This window comes from Triplophysa rosa, linkage group LG25 (genome assembly GCF_024868665.1).
Source record: "Triplophysa rosa linkage group LG25, Trosa_1v2, whole genome shotgun sequence".
Lineage (NCBI taxonomy): Eukaryota > Metazoa > Chordata > Actinopteri > Cypriniformes > Nemacheilidae > Triplophysa > Triplophysa rosa.
The window spans coordinates 15,334,234-15,349,090 of record NC_079914.1 but is presented as its reverse complement, the minus strand read 5'-3'; the positions used below and the strand labels follow the sequence as shown (position 1 = coordinate 15,349,090).

The 14,857-nt window shown below is 38.6% G+C and overlaps 1 protein-coding gene across 4 annotated transcripts in view; it reads left to right on the top strand.

The window, feature by feature from the left end:
- Positions 1–299: 299 nt before the first annotated feature.
- The window catches only part of LOC130548463 (uncharacterized), a 97,036-nt gene continuing 82,478 nt past the window's right edge, over positions 300–14,857 (top strand). For all 4 annotated transcript variants that reach the window (XM_057325246.1, XM_057325251.1, XM_057325248.1 and 1 more), the window contains exon 1: positions 300–620. In XM_057325246.1, the coding sequence (XP_057181229.1) occupies positions 524–620 (97 nt within the window). In that variant the 5' untranslated portion in view covers positions 300–523. The remainder of the gene's footprint in view (positions 621–14,857) is intronic.

The window sequence follows — 14,857 nt, the reverse complement described above, 5'->3', positions numbered from 1 at the left end:
ATAAATCAATTGTGTGTATGGTTAATAACCATGTATTGGTTAGCAGTTCTCACGATCTGTTAAAGTACCATGTTGCCAGATCTTCATAGATAAAAACAACCAACAAAGACTAACCGAAAATAAACCTAAAAAGTCCAAATATGTTATATTTTATAAGAACAAAAAAATATATATATCCGTAACTGAGCATTTTTTACAAATAAAGTGCCGAGCTTTATGAGTTAAAGACCAAATATCAAGCGTAAAAGTATTAAAAAAATAAATGAACATGGCAACACTTCAAAGGAGCGCTCCGTGATACAGCCTTCCGAGCACAAACAAAACAAAGCACGCCTGTCAGCGGTAGTTTACTTTAAATTAAAGTCTTTAGCCGAAAAATAGCTGGCTTGTATTCTTATTTACAGCTGCAAAATGCTAGAACAGCGTTACCAGTGTGTCAATCATCACTTAATGCCGGAGCGTCTTGTTATATCTTAAATTGTTGTTCAGACTCGGCTCAGAGCACAAAGATAATAGCAAAGTTATGCTGCTCGTTCAATCGGCAAGAAAGGAATCACATGGATACCACATTAGCAATGAGGATTGCGTCACAATCCGGTACGAGGGAGTAACGTTAGTAGGTGAGACAAAAACTTTTATTTTTGCAACTTGTTTACTAACAGCATTTTGCTGTGGAATGTGCGCTGATCGGGTCCAGGGTTTTAGCTTCAAACAGCTATAAGCAAGGTTTATCTTATATATATATATATCTTATATATGAATTATTTTTCTGGCATTTCTTGAGTGTTTGCGTGTGTGAGAGCTTTATATTGGGTGGTGGATTCTGTGCATTTATTCCTGAGATAAAATCCTGCAGGCACCCCTGGGTAACACACCACACAAATAACTTTTGCGGTGGTTTTAATGAACAGCTGGAGATTCATCATTGTGTTTGCAGTGTAAAACATTAGAATGTGTGTTGTTTTATTCAGTGATATCTATCCGTCACTAGTTAGAGTTACAGGCATACAGGGATATATTAGGCTTGTTCGACTTGATGCGGCGCCGCAAGATCCGACAGGCGGATGACATCAAAGTACCGCGAGAGCGATTCGAAAGCAAACTTTTTTATCGTTTTTCGAATCGCTCTCGCGGTACTTTGATGTCATCCGCATGTCGGATCTTGCTGCGCCGCATCAAGTCGAACAAGCCTATAGTGGTTCTAGTAGCGCTCGACGGTGTCAAAATAATTGAGCTGGCCAATCAAATCATAGAAGGCGGGAGTTACTGACCAATCAAATGAAAGAAAGAAGCGTAACTGGCCAATCAAAAGAAAGAAAGAGGCGTAACTGGCCAATCGAATGAAAGAAAGAGGCGTAACTGGCCAATCAAAAGAAAGAAAGAGGCGTAACTAGCCCATCAAATGAAAGAAAGAGGCGTAACTGGCCAATCAAATGAAAGAAAGAGGCGTAACTGGCCAATCAAATGAAAGAAAGAGGCGCTGCAGAGTCTTGTTGACAACACATTTTGTGAACTGTTTTACTAAAGAAATGTTTAAAAACTAACAGTAATATGCATTGATGAAAAGCATAAAATCATAAAACTGCAGTTTTAATAAAAAAAGATGTTATATATGTGATTCATGCAATATGACTCGATAAATAAAAAAAACTAAACAATGAATGAGAGCATATGGATGAATATGTGAATCAGGGAAATCATTTTTTTCTGGTCCCTCAAGCAAACTAAACTCTGTGTGTAGCACAGTTTGTATCTCTTATTTTGTGCAGATTGACATTGAACATTACAAACATGACGGTAACAATTACTTTAGACATATGTCCTTACAACTGATTGAGTTATTTTAGGAAACATTTTTGGCTGTCAGTCATGGACCTAATAGTCATAGTTTTAGAAAGCTTTATTTGTCTATTATTTCATGTTATATTGTTGACAGTTGTAACAAAAGCATCATGTTCTTCAGGTGGAGGTTTCAGAGGACAGATGCAGTATCTTCATCAGTTTAGTCTGTAGAAAGATCTCTTATAAAGGTGAGAATTGTATTTCAAACCTCTCTGTGACCTTTAGTCTTCTTAAGCTTCACTAGCGCTCCTTTCTCAATCATCAGTTTGACACCTTAACAAACCAAAAGTCCTTAACAAGGCACAAAAGTGAAGCCACAAATATATATGAATTAAAAAAAATTGTGATACATTTGCTTGCGTATCTTGGTAAAGTATTAATTTCCTGGCAAAATGTTGTCAATAAAAGAAAGTTACTTTGAATATAATACTGATGGTGATTTGATCACACAAAGATCGTGTTTACGTCATGTGGCCATACTTTTAACTACAGTTTTCCTATTTTGTCAAATTTAACCCGGCTTATTTTTCTTCTTTGAAACATTTACAATATTCTGAAACGTTCACAATGCTGTGTCAGTGCAGTGATTATTATGGGGTTTCTGTCTGGCTGCTCTCTTGTGAGATGTGTTTATATCGACGTGAATTCCTGTATTGGACGCTAGATGACTCTCGAGTCAATAGTGTAAATTAAGCACTAATAGATGCAATAGGTTACGCTTTATTTTTATACGCCAAGACATTATTTTTGAAGTGTCGCATCCAAGTGACTACATGTCAGCTAACTCCCATTTTATTGAACTGTTTGTCAGCCAATTTCTGTTAAAGTATCAATAGACGGTTAGGTTGGGGTTAGTAGAATAAGTTGAGTTATAAAGTTGAGTAGTCAGTAGAATGTCTGCTGGGTGAGAATCAAAGTGAAGTGTTGGAAAATATTGAGCAGACCGGCTAATCCGTCTCTGGGTCCAAACCACCTCTCATTTCAAATGAGGCTACCGTTTAAAAGACATTTATGAGTACTTTTTATTCATATCACATATTTATGCTAAACACAATATTTGAATTATTTCTGAAAAATTACCTGCTGTCTCGTCTTCTAATATTTTATTATGTAAATTAGGATACAAATGTGTTTTTTCATCAGTTTTACAGCACACTTTGAGTGTTTATTAGCCTTGTTTTGTTGTTTGCCTTTGGCTTCTAATAGAGGCTTTGGACCAGTAAGCAATGGGGCGTGATCTTGAATTGTCTCATTGACTATAGTTGACATGAGGTTGTGAATATATTTATGGTTATTTATGGTATTTAAATTATGATAATATAGAAAATAATCATCAACTATCTAGTTTTTATGTAGGATGAATGGTCACATGTCATTTGCAGATCAGGTAATTGCTGTCATGCTACTGTATACGAAAGTTAACTATTTTTATTGCAGCTTGCAGTAAATAATATACATTTTTTCTTCAAATTTATTCATTTAAAATTCGCCCATTACACTGACAGATTAAATTAGCATGTGTTCTTCTGCAAAATGGCGCAAGACAGCACAGGACATGTGACTGAAGTGTGATATCAAGAATAGTTTTCTGAGAAACTTATGCAATCTCTCGCTGAAGCTGGAAAAAAAATTTTTAGCATCGCTTGCACGATCAGAGCTTGAGCATTGCTTTTACTTTCTTGCATGTGGTATACACTTATGTGACTACTTCAATCCAAAAACGATAGTATACCTATAAAGTACAGTATATATATTTTATCACTATGTGTGTAATTTAAAGCAATCTTTATTTTTATGCGTTAGTATTGATGCATTCAATACTTTATTAAAGATGTTTTTGTGCAGAGTGGAAAATGTTATCCTCTGACATGCACACATATGGTCAACAACCACAAACGGCATCTCATGTTCACCAGCAGAACAAAACCACATTTCTCTGCACATCAGGTTTGACTTTTACCCCTGGAATAAAGGTGTTGGAGTGACGCACATGTACAAATACTGTGTTTGCTTCAGGAGTTTTTGAAATCACAATGACTCTTTGGTCGCTCTCATCTTTTTTATTAATATTAATATTTATCACTCTTTATAATAATGTTTTACAGTTCTATCTTGATGTTTAAACGGCTGTCTATTAACAATCTCATACATAGTGAATTGTTAACATTTGTGGCAATTAACATGTGTTTTATGCTTGTGAATGTGATGGTGATGATAACAGATGAATCTTGGAATGAATGCAGACATTTCATATAAAACATATACTTTATATAATATTATGCACATACGCTGTTCAGACTCAGAAATAAATCTGATCAATTATAGCAGAAGTTGAAAATAATCACACATCTGATTCTTCATATCAGAAGAGTTTCACAGAGAGTTTGATTATTGTCTCATGACACGGTCATACACCACATCATCCTCCACTACAGCTCTCTGAACACAACACACAACACACAAACACAACATTAAATCAACAGAATAATCTCTTCAATTAAAAATAGATTTTTATAATAAATGATTAGTTCAGGGATTAATAGATGTGGTTGTCCCAGCATCTACAGTATTGTATGTAAAAAAAGTGTTTTGAGTTTATTGCTTTTAATCCTGTGTGACTGTTAATCTTGTCAGGAGCACAAACACGTCATAGTGGATGTACTGAAGTTAGTTTCCCAAGTTTATTCTGCTGTCTTATTAAAGGCATAAAAAGGCCCTAAAATATAACTAAAAAAAGAAATAAGTCAAAATGCAGGTGTTATTACCTCATTGAATGATCTCACCTGTTTGTGTGTTTGTCTTTTACAGAATGTTGTTTCAGCATACGTGATCTCCTCTTCACCGGTCTGAACTGCTTCTACAACAATAATAGACACACCAGACATAATACTCTTACTTGATCTGTTTCTTTACAAATGATCATTTAGTATTATTATAGTAACATTAGTTTCCACTTGCCTTCCTGATGTGTGTTTGTGTGTTTCCTGCAGATGCAGATGATCAGAAGTGCAGTTACAATCATCACAGATCCAACAACACAACAGATCACAACTATATGATTAAAGGGATCTGTAATGAATAAAAACAGTCGGGATACTGTAACTAAATCAGTCCGTCTGATCTCAGAATAACTGCTGTTGAATAAACACAAACATCACATGTGACTCACCTGAACACTTGTGACAGACATCAGTGATGTGTAGATGTTGTGTGTGGTTTGTGATGGGATTGTTGATGACACATCTGTATGTGTTTGTGTCCTGATATTCCACCTCCAGAGGTAGAGAGAGTCTGATGTTGAGATCAGACACACTGATGCTGGACAATAAACTCTTTCCTTTGTACCAGGAGAGACTCACATGTGTCACATTCATCACTGAACACAACAACACACATGTTGACACTGAAGATGATGAAGAGTTTTGTGGACAGTAACTGGTGATGTGAGGAAGAGGCAGACGAGCTGAAAAACATTTGAGAACAAACAGAACATTTATAATCAATGTTAAGAGGCTTTATGACACATTCATATAGATGTAAAAGAGCAAATAATAAATCTCTACTCACCATAGACAGTCATGTTGAATGTGTATGAGGTCTCTTGTTGGCCGCTGATGGTCATGTGATAAAGTCCAGAGTGTTGAGTTGTGATGTTTGTGATGGTGAGAGATCCAGTCTGATTTTCCACCTGCAGTCTGTCTCTGAACATCCCATCATGAACATCAGCATATACTGACACTTTATTGGCTTCTCTGTTGACTCGAGCTATTCGAGACTCTTGAGTTACAAAACTCCACACTATCAGATCATCTGTGTGTGTGTCAGCAGTATTATTGTGTAGAGTAACAGAATGTCCCTCCATCACTGACACTGACTTCACCTCATCTGTAAACACACCTGAAGACACAGAGATGTGTTCACACATATTAAAGATCTTGAGTTAATTTAGTTTAGTCTAAGAAACTTATCAGTAGTTTTTGACAACTGAAATGACAGTTGGCTTTCTACTTTTGCAAACTAGATCGTAAGATTTTAATAAAAATGTTTTTATATAAAATATTAGAAATATTTTCTTTTGGTAAGCAAAGAGCTATATAGTTTTCAGCATTTATTGATCCCTGATAATGTTAGTTCACTTTGCATTAAATAACGTTAACCGATACAACTTAATATTATAAATATTGTCGGATGGACGGACGGACAGACAGAAAAACAGTCCCAGAATGTACAATGTGAAGAAAAAACATCACATAATGTAAATAAATTGTCACAGAATATCAATAGGCTATGTGAATAGTTCAATTTTGACAAAAATGTCAGATAGACCCATATGATTCTAAGGCAACGATTCACTGATGTTAACTAATTCAACCAATGGGGAAAAGTAACTGAAATTTCAACAGTTTAGTTTATAAAATACTGCCTTGTTAGTGCCTCAGTTTGTTAATTTCAGTTATTTAAAGAGAGAGTTCACTCAAAAATGAAAGTTCTGTCATGAATTACTCTATAGTTGTTGCAAACCTGTATACATTTCTTTGTTTGGTTGAACACGGAGAAAGATATTTGGATGAATGCTTGTAACCAAACAGTTCTTGGACCCCATAGACTACCACAGTAGGAAAAATACATTGGTAGTCAAAAGTGCCCCAGAACTGTTTGCTTATAGTCATTCTTCCAAATATCTTTCTCTGTGTTCATCAGAACAAAGACATGTATACATATTTGGAACAACTCGAAGGTGAGTAAATGATGACAGAATTTTTATTTTGAGGTGAACTATTTCTTTAACAGGGCATTTAAATAAAGTTTTTCTTTTCTTATGAGACATTTATTTAACAAATGCACCGATTCTATTATTTATGTGAGTTCACAGACCTCAAAACAAGATTTTATTAAACTAGACATACAATAGAAGCATACAAGATCAGATCTAATGAGTTGTAATAATGAGGCCGTTATTACACTGAATTAACTTCACCCTTAAATAATAAAACATGTTTATGACTTACCCTGTAGACGGCAGAAGTACAACCAGAGATAAACAAACACAAGAAACATCTTCTTCAACAGCTCAGAGGTCTGAAATAGTTTCACACGTTTGATGACATGATCTGAAAGTGTTGCAAAGTCTTATACAGAAAGTCTACGGCTGGTGAGATCAACACCGGTCTGTGAGCACTGAGCATGCGTGTCCTGAGTCTTATTCGTTCTCACATTTCCATTGTTGATATCGAACCTCACAGATTGGATTGGAGCAACTGCATTATAACTATTTTATGTGCGTTTAAAGTGACCATAGCTCTGGCCATAAACAGTTTCTGCGTATCTCATGTTAATCTTGAGTACTTAAAGAAAATTATCGCACTTTAGTCTTTAGTCACATTTATAAAAGATAGATACAGCTGTAAGATTATTTCCAAAAACATACAACGCGTGCGGGGGGGATGGTGGAACTAAAGAACATGCACACCCACTGCCAACAAAACACAGACATATGACTTAGTTTGACTCACGGTGCGTTTCCACTAGCGGAGCGTGCCGCTTGCAACGCTGAAAAGCGTTCGCTTCAAGGCGTGTTCAGTAGTACACTACTAGAGCACGCCTCCCAAAAGAATCATTTTCTCTTCTTCTTACAACAGCGGTTTGCGAGCTAAACACCTCATTTGTCACCATCTACCACCCAAAGAGACAAGCGTAGCTATAGCCTACATGAAACAAAAACAAAGGCCATAACTGTCGTGATTCTGCCTCATCTTGTCATGTCTTTCTTGATCTTGTGGCAGAATCACGGCAGGATCACTTGTTTCATGTGGAGAGAGACAGTTTTGGTCCGCCATACTCTCTCTCTCCAGGTCTTGTCTCTGTTCCCGCCCTTTCGTCTCGTTATTGCTTGTTATTTAGTTCATGTCCCGCACCTGTTCCCTCTTGATTTGCTCCCCTTTATATAGTCCTCATGTTTCATTGTCCTGTGTTCGGTCATTGTGTGTGGTGTGCTTACCTATGTGAATTCCCCTGTATGCTGTGGACTTATGTACTGCTGTGTTCCTGTTTTCTGTGACAACCCCAGTCAAGTGTAGTAAGTGTTCAGTCTAGTTTATGTCTAGTGTTGTTTATTTCAGTTTAATGATAGTTAGTCTATGTCCTGTCTTTACCCCGCTTGTCTTGTTATAACCCACCGTGGGTCTTTGTTTTGTGTTTTTTGTAATAAATATCCTTTGTTAACCCCTTCATCCCTGCTGCCTGCAATTGGGTTCTTTCTCCCTGTGTAATCCATGACACATAACAATCATATAATAAATACATTACATACATTTCAGGCTAATTTGATATTTAGTCTCCAAAAAAGGGTCTGGTTATGAATAAACATATTAATGAAATATTGGTGATAATCAGTAATTCAACTGTTACGAATGTATACATAAAAAACTAAGATTGCATGAAGTATAGTTCTGATAAAACTCTTAATATATTAAAATAAAACCACTTTTTACTTTATTTCTTCATTAGCAATAAATATATACAATGACAGTTTAATACAGTTTCATTCATAAGACAGAAACATAAAAAATGCATTAAAATATTAGGCGCACACTTTTTTAGCATATTTATTTTTTGAAAATATTAAACAGAATGTACATTTATAATGTCACTGATAAAAGAAATTACACAATAGTTAAGCAAGACACAAATAAGAGAAAATCAGATACAAAGAAACAATAAAAATTACATTCTGATAGAGAGAGATGACAAGAGTTTCAGCTCACTACTCCACCAGTTCCGCAAGCAATCTGAAGCATACGTCAATCTTGGCTCGCCTACTTTTCACAGCGATTGGCTGCCGCCCGGCGTTTGCCGCTTGATATTTGCATAAAGTCAAGAAGAGCCCAACTTTTTTGACGCTCTTGGCTGCTCCCAACGCCCTTTCTGCCCCGCTGTCGGTCCCATAATGCAACAGGTGAGCGTCAAGCGCAGCTCTCATACAAATGAATTGAAAACGCTCGCTCTGCTCCGCACGCTCCGCGCCAGTGGAAACGCACCGTTACCGCGCCCGGTTCATGTCTGGCATCTTTTAGTGCTGGGACCGCTCCATCTATCAGTTTAAAAAAACTGCAAATCCAGTGTTATATCCACCGTTTATATAACATCCATCACTGAAATGCCGTGAACAAACAAACACACCTCAAATTCGCTCACTATCGCAAGAGTAACGAGCTGCAGCTGCAGGCCCACAGTGCAGCCAATCTTGATGGCAAGCGGGTCTTCCTATGGCTCGTCGGTTGACGCGTGGGTGGGCTATTTCTTTCACCTTGCCGTGGGCGTGCTTTTCTGGGAGAATTGCCCAATAAGGGACTAGGAAATGTTGTTACGTAATGGTTTTTCTTTCCGAAACCTTTCCGAACCTTGGGGGAGTGTATCGAGCACAGAAATACTAAGTAATACGTTTAACTCGTTTTTGATAAGTTGACCATGTCAAGCATGAGAAGACAACACATTTAACTCCTGTTTCCTGCATCGCTGCCAGCGGCTTGTTTGTATCAGTGCACTTACACTTCGCTCTAATATTAGTGTATTTTATTATCGTTAATTATTATTGTCGTTGCTAACTTATCCTGATATCTCAATAACCCTGTTGTTGTTATTTACTTGAAGATTCTAAACCAAAAGTGATAGTTAATTTAACGCCGTTAGCATAGCAATAGCGTGTTAGCTTGCTTTCTGTTTACACTGTGGAATATCATCTTGCCTCTGGTTTGTCTTGTGTGCTAACTGTTTCTCTTTTTAAGCGAGTATACTACGATCCATCGAGCAACCTTGGTAAGTTGGAATTGCACTTCAAATCCGGTGAGTTATGGCTTCTATTCCTATTATTGTTACTTGCACCTCATGTCATATGTTTAGCTTAGCCTTCTCTGTCAGCTGCGAGGGCTTTATATGCGATAAATGCAGGGAAATAGTTAGGCTGACAGAGAAGATCTTAGAATTAGAGTCTCGCATCCAATCTTTATCTGAGGATAGTAAGAGTTTAACGACGATAGAAAACACTTTGGATGCGAGCAACATTAGCGCACACAGCTCGGTTCCGGTTGAAAATCCCCCGCAGCTGGGAAACTTTGTGACTGTGAGACGGCGTAGTCGCAGGACAAAACATCACTCAACCGTTCCGATTACAGTCTCGAACAGGTTTGCCCCGCTCAGTGACGCACCGACTGAGAAACCTGCTGAAAGTGCCCTAGTTATCGGTGATTCTATTGTTCGGAAGTTAACATAGAGGCACCAGCCACCATAGTCCAATGTTTACCGGGAGCCAGAGCGCCTGACATCAAGTCAAATTTAAATGTGCTGGCTAAGGCTAATCGTAAATTCAGTAAGATTGTTATTCACGTCGGCACAAATGATGTTCGACTCCGTCAATCGGAGATCACAAAAGATAACATTAAAGAGGTGTGTGAGCTCGCAAGCATGATGTCAGACACTGTAATATTCTCTGGCCCCCTCAATGCTTATCGTGGTGATGAGATTTATAGCAGATTATCATCACTAAATGGCTGGTTGTCTGAGTGGTGCCTGCAGAATGATATAGTTTTTATAAATAACTGGAAGAGTTTTGAGGGCAGACCTGACCTGTTGAAACGAGATGGTCTCCATCCCTCCTGGGCTGGGGCTTCCATCCTGTCTAGAAATATGGCAAAAAGTCTTAATGCTAATGCTAAAACTTGACTCGCTGGGGCCCAGGTCAGGGAGCAGACAGAATGGCTTAACCAACTGTCTGCTTGCCGTCTCACGTCGCAGAATACACAAAATGTACAACATGTAGTAATCCGTTCTCCCAAACATCACAAAATAGAGACTGTGTCTGTCCCCCGGATTAGCAAACATAAAATAATGCGTAAACCTCTTGAAAGTAATTTAATAAACGTTAAACAAACTAAACATGAACAAAATACAGATAATCAACTGTTACGACTCGGATTGCTAAATATTAGATCTCTCTCTAATAAAGCACTTTTTGTTAACGATATGATAACAGATCATAAAATAGACATGCTCTGTTTGACAGAAACATGGCTAAAACCAGATGATTATATTGCTTTAAATGAATCTGTCCCCCAAGATTATTATTATAAACACGAGCCTCGTCTAAAAGGCAGAGGGGGAGGTGTCGCAGCACTTTACAATAACTCTCTTAGCATTTCCCAGAAGTCGAACTCTAAATATAATTCTTTTGAAGTCATGGTTCTTCATGTTTCAACACCTAATACTAAAGATAAAACACTTTTTAAATTGATTCTAGCTATTGTATATAGGCCTCCAGGGCACCACACAGATTTTATTAAAGAATTTGGTGGGTTCTTATCAGAACTAGTACTGGCCGCAGATAGACTCCTTGTCGTTGGTGACTTTAACATCCACGTAGATAACGTTACAGATGCCTTAGGAATGGCTTTCAAAGACACTCTTAACTCCATGGGCATTAGTCAACATGTGTCAGGACCCACTCACCTTCGTAATCATACTTTAGATTTAATACTGTCTTACGGTATAAATGTGGACGACGTTAAAATCCTTCAGCAGAGTGAAGACATTTCGGATCATTATCTGGTATTATGTTTGCTTCACTGGCCTACGGCTGCAAATAAAACTCATTGTTACAAATATGGTAGAACAATAACTTCAACTACCAAAGATGCGTTTCTCGATAATCTGCCCGAATTGTCTCAAATCGCTAGCATGAGAAATAACGTTGAAGATCTTGACACTACCATTGAAAATTTTAATTCCACCTTCTCAGTAACGCTAGACACAGTTGCTCCTCTACGTTTAAAGAAGATTAAAAATGGCAGCCCCACACCGTGGTATAATGAACACACTCAGGCTCTAAAGAAAGCGGCCCGAAAAATGGAGCGCAACTTTAAGAAAACTAAATTAGAGGTATTTCGTACAGCATGGAAGGATAGTATTCGAAAATACAGGAAAGCCCTAATAACTTCTAGATCCGCCTACTTTTCATCACTAATAGAAGAAAACCAGCACAACCCTAGGTTTTTATTTAACACGGTGGCTAAATTAACAAAAAATAAATCGTCAGTGACTTCTGATCCTGTATATCAGCATAGCAGTGATGAATTTATGAACTACTTCACATATAAAATCCAAGATATTAGAGAAAAAATTATAACAATGCAATCAGAAGTGAAACCCGCTGAACAAACTAACTACAGCGCCCTTAAGGAGAAAATGCAATTATTTTATACCGTAGATCAAGATGAGCTGTCTAAAATTATTAGATCATTAGATTGACACTGTCAATCACCAGATACTGCTAGCAACCCTGTCATCACTAGGAATCTCAGGCTCTCCTCTCCGCTGGTTCAAATCCTACCTCTCCGGCAGATCCTTCAGGGTGTCATGGAGGGGCTCGCTGTCCACTGCCCACCACATGATCACTGGGGTCCCTCAGGGATCGGTGCTTGGACCGCTACTTTTTTCCATCTACACGTCATCCTTGGGACCTATCATACGGGCACACGGCTTCTCCTATCACTGTTATGCTGACGACACCCAGATCTACATCTCGTTTCACCCAGACGATACCACTGTAGCAGCTCGCATTACTGCCTGCCTAGAGGACATCTCGGCTTGGATGAAAGAGCATCACCTCCAGCTGAACCCTGCCAAGACAGAACTACTCGTGTTTCCGGCACACCCCACGGTGCAACACGATCTCACCATCCGACTTGGCAATACCACAATCACTCCTTCCAAAACAGCCAGGAACCTCGGAGTCATATTTGATGAACAGCTGTCCTTCAATGATCACATTGCAAAGACAACGCGGTCATGCCGATATGCCTTATTCAACATTAGAAAGGTTAGACCCTATCTCACTGAGCATGCGGCACAACTCCTTGTCCAGGCCCTGGTAATCTCAAGGTTGGACTACTGCAATGCTCTCCTTGCTGGTCTTCCTGCAAAGGCTATCAAACCGCTCCAGCTGGTTCAGAACGCAGCAGCACGCCTCATCTTCCAACAGCCCAAAAGGGCTCATGTGACGCCCCTTTTCATCTCCCTCCACTGGCTACCGGTTGAACCCGTATCAGATTCAAGTCACTAATGCTTGCCTACAGGACTATCACTGGATCTGCACCGACATACTTTCACACCCTCCTACACTCCTACACCCCATCAAGATCCCTGCGTTCAGCAAACCAGCGGCGTCTTGTACTGCCTTCCCATAAGGGCAGTAAATCGCTTTCCCGCTCATTCTCATTCACAACTCCTTCCTGGTGGAACATTCTTCCTAATTCGGTCCGGTCAACCACATCTCTCACAACATTCAAAAAACTACTTAAAACCCACCTCTTCTGTGAATACTTGACAGACAAATGAAAAAAAAAGGAAAAAAAACACTAACCCTCTCGCTTTCTCTCAACAGGTAGTGGTCTAGCTTTTGTTAAAACTAGTAACTTTGTATTGGCACCTATTGCATTATTGCTCCTGTATGACATATCGCTTATTGCTCCTTATACTCTTTGTAAGTCGCTTTGGATAAAAGCGTCTGCTAAATGACTAAATGTAAATGTAAATGTACATATCTAAATCAACAACATGCATGCTAGACCCTATACCTACAAATCTACTGAAAGAGATGCTCCCAGAAATTATAGATCCTCTTCTTGGTATTATTAACTCATCTCTGACATTAGGACATGTGCCTAAAGCATATAAGGTGGCTGTTATAAGGCCCCTTGTCAAAAAACCCCAACTCGACCCTAGAGAACTAGGGAACTACAGGCCTATATCGAATCTACCTTTCATATCTAAAGTTCTGGAAAAAGTAGTTTCAACTCAATTATGCTCCTTCCTCCAAAGGAATGACATCAATGAAGAATTCCAGTCTGGATTTAGAGCATGTCACAGTACAGAGACTGCTTTGATCAGAGTTACAAATGATCNCCCTGAGTGTTTCATTACCCACACCTGCCCCGTGTCGTTATCCCTCGTTTGTCTTTCCTTTAAATGCCCTCTTGTTTCATTGTCCTGGGCTCGTGTATTGCGTGTATTACGTTCGGTCTGTGGTCTGCATGTTTACAGTCAGTGGTCAGATGTCTTCCGTGTGCCTGTGTCTCTTGTTGCTGTTTCCCCTTGTCACAGTAAGTGTTTAGTTTAGTCTTTGTCAAGTGTTGTTTAGTTTAGTGCTTAGTTAGTTTACGTCCCTCTTTACTTTTTATTATCTTGTTCTTGTTTACACCCCCTCGTGGGTTTTTGTTTTGTGTTTCTTGTCAAAATAAAGTTTGTCTTGTTAACCCCGTCATTGCCGCTGCCTGCGCTTGGGTTCTTTCTACGCACCATTTCTGAAACACGTTGCAATTGAGCCCATTTATAACATTATCAACTCGTCAATTAATCTAGGCCATGTCCCAGGACCCTTTAAGCTGGCCGTCATTAAGCCTCTTATCAAGAAACCAAACTTAGACCCCAATGAACTAGGAAACTATAGACCGATTTCAAATCTCCCTTACCTGTCTAAAATACTAGAAAAAGTAGTGTCCACTCAGTTGTGCTCTTTCTTACAAAATAATGACATACACGAAAAATTCCAGTCAGGCTTTAGACCGCATCATAGTACTGAAACTGCGCTCGTTAAAATTACAAACGACCTGCTTATAGCATCAGATAAAGGTAACATCTCACTCCTAGTCCTGCTTGACCTTAGTGCTGCGTTCGATACTGTAGACCATAAAATACTTCTAGATCGCTTACACAATTATACCGGTATTCAGGGACAGGCACTACAATGGTTCAGATCTTACTTATCAGACAGACATCAATTTGTCCATTTAAATGGGGAATCATCAAATCTAACGCAAGTAAATTATGGATTACCTCAGGGATCGGTTTTAGGACCCTTGCTATTCTCCATATACATGCTGCCCCTTGGAAACATTATTAGAAAACATGGAATTAGCTTCCACTGTTATGCAGATGATACTCAGCTATATATCTCATCAAGACC